The sequence below is a fragment of the Anguilla anguilla genome, chromosome 15 (assembly GCF_013347855.1).
Source record: "Anguilla anguilla isolate fAngAng1 chromosome 15, fAngAng1.pri, whole genome shotgun sequence".
Classification (NCBI taxonomy): Eukaryota; Metazoa; Chordata; class Actinopteri; order Anguilliformes; family Anguillidae; genus Anguilla; species Anguilla anguilla.
Genome location: NC_049215.1, coordinates 17,461,961 through 17,479,736, shown reverse-complemented (window position 1 = coordinate 17,479,736; position 17,776 = coordinate 17,461,961). Strand labels below are relative to the sequence as shown.

Here is a 17,776-nt window from a genome sequence, read left to right as displayed (position 1 = left end):
GGGCTGCTGTACCAACTAGAGTGGCAAAGTAGGTAGTGACAATAGAGTGGTAATGCCAGTAGTATGGCGAGACTGGCCAGTTTGTCATAGTACTGCCGTAATGTTGTGGGGTATTAATGTTATATGCGTGCATGTGAGTGTGTGTGTGTGTGTGTGTGTGTATATATATATATATATATATTGGTGTCAGTTCTGTACAGCACAGGAAAAAGTATTATTGCCAGTGCCAATGTAATTTTCATTTGTTTTTACAAAAAATATAAATACAAAAATGTATATACACTTGATATTCTTCCTTGATTCGGCTCTACTCCCAATTTTAGATTTGTAATCAAACAATTCAGGAGGTGAATCTTGGTCTCATCTGTCCACATCAAAACTCTGCAGGGTATTTTAGGTACTCAACAAACTGTAACCTGCCCATCCTGTTTTTGCGGCTAAATAGTGGTTTGCACCTTTCAGTGAGCGTGACGTCTTCTGCAGACAGTAGTCACTGATACATCCACACCTGCCATCCTGTAGTGTTTCTGATCTGTCAGGTGTTTGGGGGTTTTTCTTCATTACGGTGAGAATTATTCCCTTTGCGATTACTGAGCTCAATAGTGCTTTCTTTCTTTTTAATGATGTTCCAAACAGTTGATTTTGGTTAGCCTAAGGTTTGGCTTATGTCTCTGACTGCTTTCTCACTTCTCATCCTCACAATGACGTCTTTCACGTTCATTATCACAACTCTGGTCCTCATGTTTACAAATGCCAATAACAGACTCCAAAGGCAATTGCCTACACTAAGGGAGCAATTGAACACATTTGACGAATCAGAAACACCTGTCAAGCCATTTCTTCCAGACATTAGAATGCCCTGACGATATGTAAAACATACTGTAATTGCTAAATGATATACACACACACATACGTGCATAAATACATATATAGGTTTTGTATGGGAATGAAATGAAGCATAAACCATGAGAAAATGTTGGTCATCTTAATTTTGTTTTGTCAATGCTCTATCCTTTCAAAGGAAATTAATTACTTTATATACCTTTCATGTGCCAGGCTTTCAAGGGAACTTAGTGAATAAAAGTCAGCCGTTTTTCTTGCTTTAATATAACTGGCTCTAAGACCCTTGATGTGGGATCTTGTTTTATTAGTTTTTCTGGCAAGAATACAGCCTGCTTTGTCACAGAACACAGGCCTCGTTACTGAAAAAGTATTGGAAATTGTTTTCATTTATGGCTTAATTTCTGGAGTCCTTTAAAAAAACGGCAAGTCATTAGCTGTGTTATGGTTTTCATAAGAGTAGTCTGGAGGTCCCACAGCATGCTTACAATGGAGGGGTTATGCACATGAGCTGGCTGTGCTTCAATACAGGAGGATTATTACATAACACCACCTGCTCTATTTTTTAAATTAACATTTTAGTAGCTCTTTATTTAATATTAATAATTTATCTTTCCTCCTATTTCGCCTGGATTTCTTTCTGGGGGCAAATATATATCATAGTGTATAGAAATAATACATATATTAAATTATATATTAAACGTATATATTATTATTATATAGTATGTTTGCAGTGATTTTGATATATATGAAAATGATTTTCATGATCAATATCATTTTCATATAATTCAAGCCTCAGTGCTGAGGCTTGAATACGCTCACATAATATATAATACATAAAAAAATACATGATATATATTTACAATAAATAATCACAATATGACTTATTAACGCAGACTTTCTCATCAGAATCAAATGTGACTTTTTGCCGCATGTTCTTAACAGTTCCTGAAATACAGTATATTTAAATATTTCCATTATGGAGAACCTTTGCATTAAGGCGTGTGTGTTTTACAATAATTCACCGGTAATATCACAAACAGTTCAGCCATGTTCGCGTGCCCGATCCTGCCCTCTGCAGGTGTAATGCTTTATCTCAGGATGTTTCCCTATCCATGGTTTGGAACAGGCAGTACTGAACCGTGTGTGCTTGGAGAAACATAAAGTGGAGGGACAAAGAAGAGGGCATTTCCTGGGGTCAAAATATAAATAAACGTGAGTGAGCTGATGCCCTGACAGAGTGCGGTTCAAATCTACTGGGTCTAGAATAGACTGAATAGCCAGAGCTCTGTTGTGTTAGAGGAGCAAAAACTACCAGATATTGTATCTGTATACTGATGTTCCATCTGTTTATACCATTTGTACTATTCATAGTCACTCTAGTCTAAACCATTCATTTGTACCTCAGTGAAATAGTTACTAGGCTCATACAAGTATGTGTGCTGGCAGATAATAGCATAAATGTTCTGTAGGCTAGCTTTCCAAACCCATTTTATGTCACTTTTATAATAATAATAATAAATTTAAAAAATAAAATAAAATAAAATAATAATAATAATGGTTTTATGGTGCTGTTCATTCTGACATTGCAGGTAACACAAAATTTCACAAAGGAAAAATCCTAAAAGCAAATAAAAACATTCATACTCCTGTAATTGACTGGGGAACCACCTCCACATAAGATGCAGTTGATAGTGTGTGCCGGAGCAGAGCTGGGCCAGCTGCCCTGAGCCCCCATGGTGTTCTACAGGGAGCTTGAGCTGCATGGGTTCCAGTTTCCTTCAGTCATCAGCTGGCTGGAGAGAGACACAAGGTTGCAAGAATGACTACCTCTCCAATTTCCAAAAACAGGAAGAGTTGTGTGGTCACCTGTGTTACACTTGAACTGACTGAGGTTAACACTCAGATCAAAATAATGAAATGTGTGTGTGTGTGTGTGTGTGTATATGTGTGTTTATGTGTGTGCGTGTGTATGTGTGTGTGCATCTGTGTGTTTGTGTGTGTGTGAGTGTGTGTGTGTGTGTTTGTGTGTGTGTGTGTGCGTATGTGTGCATTACATGCTCTCCAGAAGGAAGAGCTGTACAGTGAGACAAAGCAGCTTCACAGCAGAAGCCGGATCTCAGCTGTCTGTGAACATAAGCCATCTGAATTCATGGTGCCGTTTAACAAGGAAACCCACATCTGTGTGCATTCCTCGCCCTCCGTCTTTCACTATCAGCCATATTAGGACATATTAGTACATTCCTGTGGAATGAAGGCATATGGATGATTACTTTTTCAATGTCCTCAATATCCTCTTCATTGGCTGGGATTCCTGGTATAAACAGCCTTACAAAGAGCAGGCAGAGTGTAGATTTGCATTCAAATGTAATTTAATGTCATTCAAATTTAACACAAATTGTTATGGTTATTTGTACAATTCCAGTGAGTAGCATGTTATATTTTGTATCCAATGACTGCCAAATGGATGGGAGTTTTCAAATCCAATGTGCTGGATTGTGGAGCCAAAATGGCAAAAATTGTGTCACTGTCCAAATACTTACAAACTGCTCTGTATCTAGTAGATAGCAGTAGTACCCACCCTGAGAGCGTGTGTGTATCATGAGAACCACATGGCTTTGAGCAGAATATTCCACTTATGCCATAACACTTACCATAAATAGGTATTAAATTACAAGTGTACACAATATCAAAATTAAAGCAAAAATAATTACAGGTTGGTATGTTTACATCCTCCAAGGTATATAGCTATGTCATTAAAGATGAAATTGTGGTTTCTAGTAAATATCAAAATACCAGTGCTGTTCAAGCAATCAAAACAAAATGGGAAGCATATTTGGAAACTGTATGAAAAAGACTTTTATTTATATATATGCTTATAGAATAATAGCAAAATATTGTAGTTAATTTCCCCAAAAATTTTAAATCAAAAACAAGATATAAAAAAGTAACAAATCTGAAGCAAACAAAAAAAGAGAAAAGAATAAGTGTGTGATTTGCTTATATTCAGCCCTTTATAAGCGGACAGGTTTAGGAATGAATGGCGGTCCTGTGACTTTTAAAACAACAATATCCTGAATTTAGACTGCCCCTTAAGTAGTTTGCTGCTTTATGGAGCGGTGAATGTATCAAGTTGCAGCTTCAAGGTGATCTCCAGGCTGTATTGTTGTATTCCCCCCAGACAGAATTTCCTGCAAATTACAGAGTCCATGCCGCTTGTTGACAAGTGAGGCTGCTCAGTTAAAAAACGGAGAAGATTCACAATGTCGCTCTCACGTTTATGGAGCCTTAAACCGTGGACAGGATGCTCTGAATGCTAATCTCCTGTGAAATCAAAGAGATGCAGCATCATCGTGGACCTTGTGATTATAACATCAGCTGCATTATAATGCTGCTTCTTCGTAGATTTTAGACATTTTTGTTTGTGTCTTGTCGGTGAGAACATGAGAAGTAAGAAGGCTTCTTCAGACTAACATATAATGTGACTTTTGTGACATATTTCAAGTACTGGTCTGGCTAAATGCTTCAAGAGTCTGCCTGTTCTATATTGTAACAGCAAAGTTAATATTCATGAATTTACTGAAATGTGAATAGAATATTGGAAATACATATTGCGTTACTGAAAAACACATGCTTCTTACAACAACACAAAATATAAATAAAAAGGACATTAGAAAAAAAAAACTTTTAATCAAGTTAAAAAAAGTTAATTATAAAAGAATGAAAACAAAATAAGTTAATGATAAAAGAGGGATGACTTAAGGTGAGTCATGTGTGGTGCTGCAAGAGTTCCTCTAGCCAGGCACAGCCTTACCCTTTCTGAGAATAAGGATGTTTTTTTGGGGGGGGGGGGGGGGGGGTAGGGGGTGCAACATGTAATTCTATTTTTTCCCTTCACACCCACCAGATGGATGGCACCCTGGACAACTGCCCTTGTCACCTATGGCTAGAACTGGTCCTGCCTCCAGGAGTTCCACTCAAAAAACTGTTTGTCCAACTGCCACAGGTACATATTTCAAAAGCGCTAACGAGTTTCAAAAGGGTTAAAAGAGGATTAGTAGACTGTGATGTAGCCATATAAACACATGGAGCAGCTTACTTCTAGTCTGGAAGCAATGCAAAACATATTTGTATGCACGTGTAACACACTGTTTACAAAGGACAGTGTAAGAAGACAGACAGAATGACAGATATCAAGACATAAACAGGGTGAAACTCCAACAGGTATCTCTCAGTTAAATTCACTCTTTTGAGCGAAGCGGAAGGTGTAAATGTGAGGCGTGCGTTGGGGAGGGAGAGGCCAGTGGAAACAGCGCAGCAGGCTGAACTCAGTGCTCCTGAGTGGGGGCCTTAGGGCTGGAAAACCAGGGAGCCAGGCAGCCACGCCCGAGCACTTTACTACTGATCAAGTGCCGCAACCTCCATGCTCTGCCTTTCTCTTAGGAAGATTTTCAGCCAGATTTACTAAGCAAACAGTCAAAGCACAAACATATTCGCTATATTGTGTCTCTGTTGCAGCTGTACATACCAACAACACATTAACAACTGACTCGCTAAGGCTGTTCCTAATTTTGCGATCAAAGAAATGAAACATCCTCATTCTCAATGTTTGCAGTTGGAGACACCGGTAACAAAAGAAAAGATGACGTGAAGTTAGGCAGTTTTCCACAGGAATACTTTCCTAAAACATAATCCAACCAAAGAAAGAACAGCAACGTGGATGGAACAGCAGGTGGAACAGGAGGAAGTAATGGGGTGGAGGGAATAGACACGGCTGAACTTCGACCCAGTTTATGGGAGAAAGCCACAGGGCATCTGAAGGTAAAACTATTTTTTTTTTTTGTTCTATACCCAACTAACTGTGTACACGCACAGTTTACATTTATAACAGCATTTTTATACTAAGCTGATGGCCGATTGGTCAAAATGGATGCAAAGTCTTGCATCCTTCCAAAAACAAACATTTCCATCTTAGCCTACATCTGAAAATAAATAAGTGATCGATAGAAATAAGTGTATGTTTGTCATCGGGGCAAAGCTTCCAGCACTTCGGACCGCCTCGTGCAATTCCTGCAGCTGTAGGCTACTTTTAAAAGATCGGGACGCACGGAAATGTAAAGTTGAGAGCAACTTCACAGTAACCGGCAGAGAATGAGATCTTTGGGATCACGGCTCACGTTCCTTTTTTAAATCGTCCAGTGGTGCGGCTGTGTGGCTGTGCAGCCTGTCTTCAGCGCTTCGCTAACTGCCGATCAGCTAACTGAAAGAGTGCAACTCTGGGAAGAAAGACCCTGTCCTGTCTTATTCTGATTTGCTTTTGTCGTGCGTACAGTCTTCTGTCTGAGCTGAGTGCCGCCATGGTTGGGAGAGAGAATGCCTTAGCAGGGCTTTTAAAATCTCAGGTCAGTATCAGCACTCTGCAAATGACCACATACTTTCAGAAAGTCTTAGAATCCACAGGCAAAGAGGACAGTCACAATTCAAGGAGTTACATTAGAGTACAATGACTTTCTTCTCCAGAGCGACATATCAAAGTGGAGAAGCATGCTTCAGTAAATTATATGGAATATTTCACTGACATAATTTAATAAGTCTCCACCCTGTTTTTGCATGTTCTCATGTATACATACGGTATGTATGAACAGATTCAACTATCTAGCAAAAGGAGAGAGATTTAATCCCAGCAAATCACATGCTAATTGTGATTTTCACCCGTTGTGACCGATTAGTAAGTCAGACATAGATATTGCTATCTTGTAGCGCCTGCATTTACATTGGAAAAGCAGTTGCAACCTCAGTAAATCGGGCCCTGTGTATTTAAACCGTGTTGCGACTGCACATTTCCCAGACCCCCATTAGTCCTTTTCCTGTGTCTCTGCACCTGTGTCCGTTACTGGATACATACATAGACTCTGTTTCCTGTACACTTGATGTTCCAGTCAAACTCATGTCCATAGAAAAGGGGCGACCGGTGGCTGTGTTTGCGTCCATCAGACTGAAAGACCGCTCCCCTTTGCGCCCCCTCCTCTGGCGTGATTGGCTACACGTAGGCGTTCTTTCCGAATTGCCGGGAGGAGTCGCTGTAGTCCGGCGAGCCCTTGGGGGCGCTGGGCTTGGCCTTGGCGTTGGTTTTGGGGTGCGAGGACACGAAAGAGGGCGCTCCGGCGTACGTATACTGCGGCCGACTGGCGTGAGAGAAACAACACATTAACAAGGTTAATGCCACGAGCCGCATGAGGAGAGTCAGATTTAATATTTAATCATTGCTTAACTGCGAGTAATGACCTTTGCTTAACTATGAGTAATGGCCATTTTCCATCACTTCTTTGGCTTCCAGGAAAATGCCCTCAGTTCTCCATAAAGCAGGGCTGCGTGCATTTTGCGGACCCTCTTATCCAGGGTAGATTACGCAGATGACCTTTCGCACACAATCCATTTATACCGCTGGATATTTACTGAAACAGCTCAGAATATATTCCTTGCTCAAGGGTATAACCGCAGTGCCCTCAACTGCGAATGTGACCTTCCACCTGCGAGGGGTAGCAGACCTGAGGGGTGTTGGGGTGGGATGGGGGAGGGCGTGGGTGGGTAGGGGGGGGGGGTTGTGTACTGGCCCATTTGGCATCTGCTGGAACTGCCAGACGGCCAGTCCAGCCATGTCCACTGGTGACAGCGTACAGCGTGTGTCCGCATTACCATGGTTCAGATCCGACTAGCCCCTCCCAGAGGACTGGGGAACAGTAATAACAGCAAAGCGTCTTTTGACTGGACTGGAGTCATAAGGGGCGGAGTCATATGAAGGCCCCAGCTCTGAAAGGGATAATTAGTCACCACGGCAACAGCGATGATGCTTGCACATCTGTCATACTTTCGAGGAACAGAGAGGAGTTCATAAAGTCACAGAGGCCTCTTAGTCACTCCTCACTGGGGTGGTGGTGGTGGTTGGGGGGGTTATGACTTCTTCATTTCCCTTCATAATGCTCAAGCCCCCAAACCCAAGGTGACTTTCAGAGGAACAAGATCTGATATCAGAGATTAACAAAGGAAACATTCACTCTGCAACAAGCATGACTCCTATGCTGCTGTATGTACCTACGGCTGATCTCCAGTGGCCGTACGTCATACAGTCTCTCTGTGACAGCCTAACAGGTACTGCCACTTCCATTGGCTGGTAAAACTGAAGCTGTGTTCTGCGGAAAGTTTGGGGTTTGGGCGAACCTGCCTGGGCGAACCTGCCTCTTTCTCTCTCCGACTCGTTTCCAGTGGTTTCCACAGAGTACTCATGTTCACCGAGTGCATGCTACATGTCATGTATATGTCACCCTAAATTCTAGAACCCGTACACATCCATTAAGCCCATACTAACCTCTCAGTGAAGCCCTCCGCCATGGAGAAGCAGAAAACCACGCCTCCTAAAATGCAGAGGACAGACCCTGCCCAGCCAATGAACAGCGCCGCTCCCAGCTCAAACCTAAATCACAGGGGGAAATAACACCAATAATTACTTACGATGATGTGGCCAGCTCTTTTATACACTCTGCTGTATTTAACATTAAACCAGTTATACATTTAGGTTATCTCTGAACAGTTCAGGCTTAATATCCTGCTCAAAAAGCACAACAGCAATGCCATGCCTCATCTGAGACTTGAGCCTGCAAGCTCTTAACCAACACACCACCCTGGCTTTCTGATTGGGCGTCACAATCACCGATTGACACTACTAACATTCATCAGTGTGGTGTAGTAGTTAAGCCAGGGGATCCCAGACCTTTTCATCTCATGGCTCCTGACATGGCCACACTGTGGCTGAGGACCTGCACTTATATAAAACAGCTAATGCTTCACACTTCCTCCTACAGCGCCCTGCAGCCTGCAATGCTGTAGCTAGCGTAAATCATGAAGATCGATTTAGCACATATCAATATAGGACAATATACATATTTTACTATTATTATGATCCACAGTTTACCAAGGATGTGCAAATCAGGCCGGCTTTGATCTTAGCTGAATTTTGAACATGTCACATGAAATATATAAATATATATTTTTTTTTAAGTAAGGTGCAGGGATTGAAACTAGAAGTCTGCAGGTTCAAGGATCAGGTCGGGCACTACATTCGTAAATGTGAGTAATCTGTAACTGTGTATGAGACGATTGAATGTGCTGAGTCATATTTCTAAGAAAATAGATAGATTTTCTGTTTAATAGATGCAGATGTTCCCAATTCTCAATAAGCGAAATCCGTGGTACCAGAGAAATCATTAACAGAATTCACTAGCGGAACAAACGACTTACTTCTGAGCGATGAACATGGGGTCGAAAAACTCGGAGGTTATTCGGTGTGCGTACAGGGAGCACGCTGTCAAAGAGCAGAGACCTGCAAAGAGCACAGTGTTTAAAGCCCGTCCAGAGAGAGACGGTGTGAGACTCAACAACAAACAGCAGACTGAGAGCCCTCAGGGAGACGAGCGAGCCGCCATGTTTACCGCTCAAGATGAAGTTGAATCCCGCCAGGCAGACGATCCTGGCCTTGGTCTTGTCGGAGCCGCCGATCTTGGTGCACTTCATGCCGACCAGGGCGAAGACGGAGCCGAAGAATCCCAGGCAGACCGCTGAGATCATGAGGCCTCGGCACACCTGGATGTACCCTGGAGATCAAAGGCATCGCGTGGTCAGATTCGCCTGGTAACATATGGAACTGCCAGCATCAGTCCAGCACTATTATTATTATTATTATTATTATTATTATTATTACTATTATTATTATTGGAGTTGTTAATAATGACATAATCAATGTCATGATTATCAACAAACAGAACAAGAACAATGTCGAAAATCATCATCATCATCATCATCATCATCCTACTTAGCATCATCATAATCATAATAATGGCAATCACTTTATGTACTTCTAGTTTCCAGGGCAATTTACAGAGCATTTTAATTGACTGTACAAAAATAAGTAGATGACCAGGAAACAAGAAGTACTAAAGCAGTCGTAACCAACCCTGTTCCTAGAAATCTACCATCCTGCAGGTTTTTACTCCAACCCTCACAAAGCACACCTCATTCAACAGCTAGAGATTTATGCTGCGTTGCTAAGCAGTGGAGTCCAGTGTGCCAAATTAGGGTTAAAATGAAAACCTACAGGATGGTAGGTCTCCAGGAACAGGGTTGGTTACCACTGTACTAAAGGATAAACAAACATAAACATTTATAAACCAAGTACTCATTCCATTGAAAAATTCAGCACAACATTCTTGGCTGAAGTTTGGGACTAATACATTTTTCCTTTCTTTTGACTTTTGAAGACATTGCATTTATCACGATTTTGTAGTGAACAATTAATAGAGATTTGGTAGAAGCAGACTAGTGCATGGTAAGCACGCACACTGCTACACTGACGACACCCATAATTAAGTCACTGTTTAATCTTAACGTTTTTTTGGTTTGAATGCGGAGTATTATGGTAACTTCTTAAAACTCATTTATGGATTTTGAGGAGTGGGTCATCATAGCTGCCCTTAGAGAGGATTAATGCGTGAGCCTCGTCGTGGGTGACCTCACATTGCCTGCACCTGTGCCCGCTTGCGGAATTGGGGGGGGGGGGCAGATCTAGATCCGACACGCTGGTTTGAGAGAGAGCTGCGCGGCGGCACTGCGATGAAGCAGGTGGGCAGGAAGGGAGCGCACAGAGCCGCCATTGTTCCTGGCGGCTCCCCCCCCCCCCACCCACCCCTGGGGGGGATTTCATCCAGGACCTGTCATCGTCTGGTCTATCGGTGTCCACTTCAGGACCCCCAGGACTACAACTCCCACTCCCCTCTGCTCTCACGCCTTGGGGCCACTTCAGGACCCCAGGACTACAACTCCCACTCCCCTCAGCACTCACGCCCTGGGGCCGCTTCCCAGCTCATCATTTACCACTGCTGACTGACAGCTGTGTAACGGTGAGCCTTTGACTTAATTAAATTATTTATGGCTTGTGATTGGCTGTCTGGAGTTCAGGCAGCTTTTTGTCCATATACATTTATACAGCTTGCTCTGTCATCGAGCCATCCCCATGGCTTTAAGTGGACAAAAAGAAAAGCACTGCGCATCGGATCAGATGGCGGTGGCAACAGAATCCCTTGCGGTCGTTTTTAAATTAGAGGTGTCTATCTCATCACACCATCATTTCCTTGTTTTCATCAGCGACTTATCAGCCACCTATACCGCTGCAGACTAACTAGAAGCATGGCAATTGTAGTGAAACGGTAATTACCGTCACAGTGATACAGCATGCACGCCCTTGGATTTGTATTCCGCCTACAATTTTTGTGTACGGGCAAAGTAACGGGTCTTTTTTGGAACTGACGCTCGTCTGGTGAATCAATGAGCCACAGTTACGTCACAAACATTTTAAGACGAGAGGGAAGTCACATTGTGCTATTACATGACACAAATACACATCTGCGGTTCACAAGACCTCAACCTGAACCATAATGTGTGAGTACAGCGACCGAGAACCGTAATTAGCCGGTGGAGTGGTCAGTCCTCTGCCCATATTAGAAATGGCTACGCATGGGTTGTGATTTATGGGCAAATATTAACCCCTAAAACAAGTGGAGCGTGCAGGAAACAGACCTTGAGCGCTCGTAAAAATAATTTATCACTTGCCACCTCAAAGGAGTAATGCTAAACATTGACATTGGGGGATAAACGAGTTGACCCTGAAGGAGGGCTTTGCCTTGTGCCCTCTAGTTGATATATTATCGCTGAGAGTTATTTAAAGTTCTTGCCAAAGGTCCAAAGTGATGTTTCAGAGAGAGGGAAAGGCCAGCTATCCTCAACAGAGACTGGTACTCTGTGCTGCCTTTGGAAATAAATAACAGATTCGGTTACAACTGCTATTGAGTAAAAACAAGCTCGAGGTAAGATTGTACTTGTGTAATGAAGTACATTTTACACCGATACTTTCCCTAATAGCCCTTGGATTAATACCGGATTCAAACACTTCCCTCCTACCCTCTACCTTACATGGCTTGTGCTGTGGCATCTCTTAAGCTTCATCCAACACACACACACACACGCACACACTCACACAAACGCAACCAATCACACAGATTAAGCACATAGATTCACTCGAATAACAAAAAAAAGAAACTTTTTTTTTTTGCCTCGTTTACTCTCAAAAAGGGGAAGAAAGAAAAGCTTGTCAGACCATCCAGCGCCAGCATGGAGGGGAAGTCCTTGCAGTTGGAGACCCCGGTGGAGTCGGTGACGCAGGTCTTCCACAGGTTGGACCAGAACGTGGCGGTGGTGATTACCGTGCCGTCTATGGAGGACACCTTCCAGTAGTCCGTGGGCAAGGTGGAGGAGATGAGCACCCAGCCCGAAACGCTCAGGATGAAGGCCAGGATCTCCGTGGCCATGTTGCTCATTTTCGCGCGGCGACGGTGGCGGTGATTGGACGCTTTCAAGGGTGAGTGAGCGCGGCTGCTGGCTGTAGCTGCTCGGGCTCCAGGTGAGGCACTCTGTGGCTGGGATCCCAGTTAAAGGCACAAGGTGGGGTCGCTTGGTGCCGGTGGTTATATGCGCTCAACTGATTTATATTCAACTGGGAGGGCTTAGTTTCACAGCATCATCTTCCTGCTGACCAATAGCCTTGGACTACCCCCCCCCCCCCCACACACACACATAAACACTCACTTACACATACACACACTCTAACTTAGATGCATACACAGACATCACTCTGTAGGTCACAGGGAAGAGGGGGCGGTGAATGCAGGTAAAAGATGAATGTGTGTGAGTGTGTGGGAGACAACTCATAATGACTCATGTGGGGATTTAACACGTGTGTGTGTGCGTAAGTGTGTGTGTGTGTGCACATGTGTGCTGGTGCTTGTAGGGGCAAAGTTATGAATGTAAAAGTGTTTTGACATGGGTGGGCTATAGTGGGAAGTATTGTGTGAATGCTGGAATTGATCAAATTAGAAATGTGTCTTGGCCGAGAATAACACTTAGAATATCGTGCAGCTGTCCTGCTGTTGCCCTGATGAAAATTTAAACTGGAGTGTTGCTCCAGAAGGATGGCAAATGGACAGTACAGACAAACTACAGAACAGTACAGACAGCCTACAGAACACTTCAGACAGCAGGATGGTACAGACAGCCTACAGAACAGTACAGACAGCAGGGCAGTACAGACAGTGAGGGCTGCAGCAGAGTGATGTGATTGGCTCTTTCTCTCCCCTCAGAACACCCAGTGCCCTCAGATTGGAATATACGCCTATCCTGTTACGTCAGCCTTTTTTTTTTAGCCGATGAACAAGACCATGCAAACTCAACATGCTTTTCTTACTCGAGACATCCCTTTGGAGTTTAAAAATAACATGTGCAAGGTGCTTGTTACTCATTTACTTGTACTGACACTTACACTGAAAGGGGATGGGGTGGGGGTGTGGGGGGGGGGGGGGGGGGGCTGGCTGAGGTGTGTTGTTAGCTCATGTGCCAAAAGATTGTGCCCACTTCCTGAAATCACAAACCGAATTGGGAGAGTTTGAGAGACGGGGGAAAACAACAAAATAGTCAATGGCCCATAAAGCAGTTTTGGAAAAGGTTCAGAAAAGGTGGAAGCAAAATGTAGAACATATAAATACCGTTTTCCATAAGGTATATAATGTAATTTCTTTATTTTCAAGTGGTTTCTAGTGACAATGTGCCGTAAATGTGTACTACTGAATCAAACCACTAGGGGGGGAACGTGTATAGGAAAATATCGCTTCAGGAGTCATGTTGAGAACCGGAGGATGAATTATGTTCTTTAATATAGCCTAATTTAAAATAATCTTGAGCTACATATCTAAGTAATTTAAGGTAATGTCCGGTCTTTCCTTGGGTGATGTTTACGTTTATAAGAACAATGTAGCTGTGGAACTGTGAAGGATATTGCAGCTGATAAACAGAAATTCCCAATGGGGCCGAATAAGCGGATTTGCACGATGATCGTGAGAAGGGGTTCCACGTGACTGACTCGTAACCAGTTTATACCACCTGGGCTTAGGTAGGGAGAGAGAGAAAAAACTAACGGATAGGTTCTCACTACCGGTGTGACCCACACCACAGGATCTGGGAAATTCCGTGCATGCGGAGACCTTTCTGACACGCCTTTAAAAGCGCCTTAAGCAAGCAAGAACAAGCAGAATGTGTTTAAAGCAAGAAGCCAAAACAGTCACAAAACACCGAAACAGTAGGTGAGCGGCGTTTGGGTTTCTCACCCGGGCCGTGGTGTCCTGCCCCACGGAAAGGCGGAGCGCGTCGTTTACGCAGGATGTGGTCTTTAATCAAAGGTTAACGGTGTTTCCTCTCGGCTACCGTGAAAGCCTCACATTGTGGGATGTGTATGGGGGGGGGGGGGGTTGGCGACATTATGTACCCACACCTTCAGCTGACACAGGCACGAGCGTTCCTGTTAGCCCTCCCCGTTTAAACATTCTCTCTGTGATGCACACATTAACCACGATGACCAAGTGACCCTCGTCCCTGACAAAGTCTTCCTCCATCAGTAAAAACATTGACAAAACGCCGTAATGTCCGTATTTAAATTAAACAGACTGAAACGAACTGTGAACCGGATCCCATAACGTTCCAATTTTTTATATGGCCTAATACAGTAATCACATGAATCCGAAAGGTTACTAACGCATGCAAGCGCCTTCTACATTTCCCCACTTCTTGCAGAACATGAGTTAGTCGTTATTAAAATAAAAGAAAGAATTTTGAGTGCATTAAGGCTGGGTTGATTGGGGCCCCGTTTTTGTTACTGAACTAAGAAAAGGGAGGGAATTTATTTTAAGTATTATATTATTGTGAAATAAATATTTATCCCTTTTCATAATACAAAATCAATATTCAAGTTCTAGTCCTGCATTATGAATATATGAACATTTTTCGGATGATCTGGGGAAAATAATTGGAAAACAACTGGTAGAAATGCACTCCACTGATTATTAATAGCGGTAGCTAATTCGGCATTGAGCTTGTCTGTCTGTCACAGTGCTTTTGGTAGTTTGTTTGCTCTTGAAAAAAAACATACTCACTGGATCTTTATTGAACGTTGTTGATGGATTTAAGATTAAAAAAAAATCTTCCATCAATCCACACGAGGCCAGTAGACATCCCCAAACAGCAAGAGTATAGGCACCCCTCAACAACAGCGGCTGCAGAATGTAGCCAGGGACGAGGGAACAGGGCCGTACGACACGTGAGCTACTACTCATGTAGAATTTCCGTATGCTATTACTGTCACTTTTGCCTGTTTCCTCTCCAGACAGGTGTTTAACTCTCGAGGTTTGTTCTCTGGCTGTCCACAACAGAAGTTCAGAGCAAGTTCTCTGCGGTCAGTGCTTAACAGAACTATTTTCATTTTCATATTCACCTCAAATGCATGTAACACTCCCATTGTTAAGTTACTAGTGCATCAACTGCAGCTTTGTAAAATCAATAAACATCCTGAAAATATATTATTAAGAATATGAAAGAAACATATCTCCTTTTAAAAACAATGACACCGTCTACTTTTGAGAGCACATAATGTTTGCTTAGCAGTTTCCAGAAATCTGATATTTGAAGAAGAGAAGTGCAATTGTTTTCTGGATGTGTATCACACTCCCCAAATTATAGTTGTAAATATTGTAATAACCAAACCTGCTCCCCAGCAGCTATATAGCAAATAACCTCAGTTATGAGAAAATGACGACTTCCTGTTGTAAGATATGTTTTCACTCATTTCAGGCAGATCCATTTATCAAAGTAAATAAATCTTTAAGCCTTTAATGAATATTAATCTGTATTACTGAGCTAGATTTTGTTTCTATAGAAGCTGAATCTAATCAGCATTGCACTAAATCTGCCTTCTGCGGTTTTTGTGCTTGTAGTTATTCTTTTTTGTCCTGGAAAACAAATCTGAACAAAAGTACCTGTCAAATAAATGCATGTAAATGAGGAAGACAAAACTGCAGGTTGTTTTTTCCCCACACAATTCAAATGATTGATTACTGATTTCACAGCTGAGATTTAGTTTGGAAGTCCAAGGCATTGTATTGACTGCATACAAGATACAGCATGTACAATCAGTGACGGAAAATAATAGCAATACTAGGAAGGTGTGGGATGGAATTGGGATGGCACTAATGAACAATTATGATAACATTCACCCCTCTCTCTTTCAATCTCTCTCTTTATCTGTGCATTCAAATATTGATCCAACTGATCGATCAGTGCTCTCACAGTTTAACCTCTGAACATTGGGGCTTACTCCTAGTCTTGATCCCCCCTCTCTTTCTCTCTCTCTCTTTATCTGTGCATTCAATCCCATAATGACCAATTGGTGATATCACAGTTGAACTGTTGAACATTGGGGCTTACCCCTACTCTTGACCCCCCCTCTCCTCCCTCCCACCCACCACCCCCTCTCTCACCCTCCAGTTTGAAGATGGTGAGGTGCTCCCGGCAGTGCACGGCCCCGATGGCGTTCCCGGCGCAGTTCATCCACAGCCCCTGGAACACCCATGTGGCGGTGATGACGGACGAGGCGCGGCTCGTGGTCTTCCACTCGTTGGACACGGTGGCGCCGATGGTGGCGCCCAGGCCCACCAGAGCGCCCAGAAGGGCCAGGATCTGCCTGCAGGACATGGCGTCAGGGAAGGGGAGAACGCGCGGCCGGAAAGAGAGGTAAAATCTGCAGCGGGGAAAGACTGGCTGGGATCGAATGCCTCAGGCTGGCAAATTACACCTGGGACATGTGTTTGGCCGGAGATCATTTACACAGATGACACCTGGCCTTCTTCTGTTTGTCCCAGAGAGGGGGGGAGGCCGAAAGAAGAGGGCCTTTTGGAAATGAGAATGCAAATCTGGACACCCCGTAAATCGAAAGTTTGCCATTAACGTGACACTTCCGCCCTCATGTTTTTTTTTAGCGTTACCCCAGGGTGAGTTGCAGTTGAGTTTGAAATTAACATATAAAAGAAAATAAGAATCAGTAATCCTTTAGGCACAGAATAATGTCACAAAGTCCAGCTGACTGGTGAACTGTTTTACTTTTTTTTGTCATTGTTGTTAATGGAATTTAGCAACCTCTGGTTACCGTAGCTACTCCAATTACGTTGGGAAATGTTGTGGCAATTTGACTGGAGAAGGAGGGAAATGCACAAGTGACCCCGCCTCTGAGCTCTGAGTAACTTTATTATCTGCCTGAGCTTCTGCTATTGGTGTTACTTGTGCCAGAAAGTAACGTTAGTATGCGTAAGGCAGAGATACTACAAAAATTAGACAATGAGGCCTCACAGAAAAAATTAATCAAGATAATACTCAAATGAATTAGTGAAATAAAAAAAATCAAGACAAAAGTAACATTTTGGTGTCAAGCTCTCATCAGTGCCATTCTTACAACAAAAGATATTTATATAAATAGAGTCCAATGTAGTCCTCTGTCATGGTTGTCTTTTTGTTTCTGTTTTTCCTTTTTGGGCCGCCAGATGGCGGCACTTCTCAGTTTTGTATTTCTGTTCGTTCCCTCATTGGTTTCCCCTGTGTTAATTGTATTATTGTTTTCTATTATTGTTTTCAATTATTCAATCATTGTTTCTGTTTGTGTCTTGTTATGTCCTCCCTCTTTGGTTTGATTGTTCTTTGAGTTCACCTGTGTCTTATTAGTTTCCCTGTCTATTTAAGTTCTCTGCTTCCCTGACTCGGGTACTGGTTCCTTGTGTTTCTGCCTGCGTTTTCTGCTTGTGTTTCTGCCCGTGTGTTCCTGCCTGCCAGTTGTCTGTTTGTGTGTTTTTCTGCCCTGGAATTTTGGATTTTCTTCTGTTTTTCTGTTTTTGAAGAATCGCTTTGTGTTTTTGTGAGTAGCCCTGCGTGGCCTTGTTTTGGTTTTCTGCTTTTCGTTACC

General features: G+C 42.9%; 1 protein-coding gene and 1 long non-coding RNA gene across 3 annotated transcripts; one reads left to right on the top strand and one right to left on the bottom strand.

Moving 5' to 3' along the window:
• The first annotated feature begins 4,687 nt into the window (after positions 1 to 4,687).
• Positions 4,688 to 12,506, top strand: LOC118213659. Its single transcript, XR_004762481.1, has 2 exons — positions 4,688 to 4,846; positions 12,019 to 12,506. It is a non-coding gene; the product is annotated as an uncharacterized LOC118213659 (long non-coding RNA).
• Positions 6,499 to 16,518, bottom strand: cldn10a (claudin 10a). 2 transcript variants are annotated; one of them, XM_035392672.1, is made up of 6 exons: positions 16,355 to 16,518; positions 12,044 to 12,264; positions 9,327 to 9,488; positions 9,136 to 9,217; positions 8,207 to 8,311; positions 6,499 to 7,025 (listed from the first exon to the last, which is right to left on the bottom strand). In XM_035392672.1, the coding sequence occupies exons 1-6, from the start codon at positions 16,516 to 16,518 to the stop codon at positions 6,881 to 6,883; spliced, it is 879 nt and encodes a 292-aa protein (XP_035248563.1). In that variant the 3' UTR covers positions 6,499 to 6,880. The 2 variants fall into 2 exon arrangements, with proteins under 2 accessions (XP_035248563.1, XP_035248562.1); XM_035392671.1 differs by lacking the exon at positions 12,044 to 12,264 and having other exon boundaries at positions 16,305 to 16,518.
• Between the last annotated feature and the right edge of the window lie 1,258 nt (positions 16,519 to 17,776).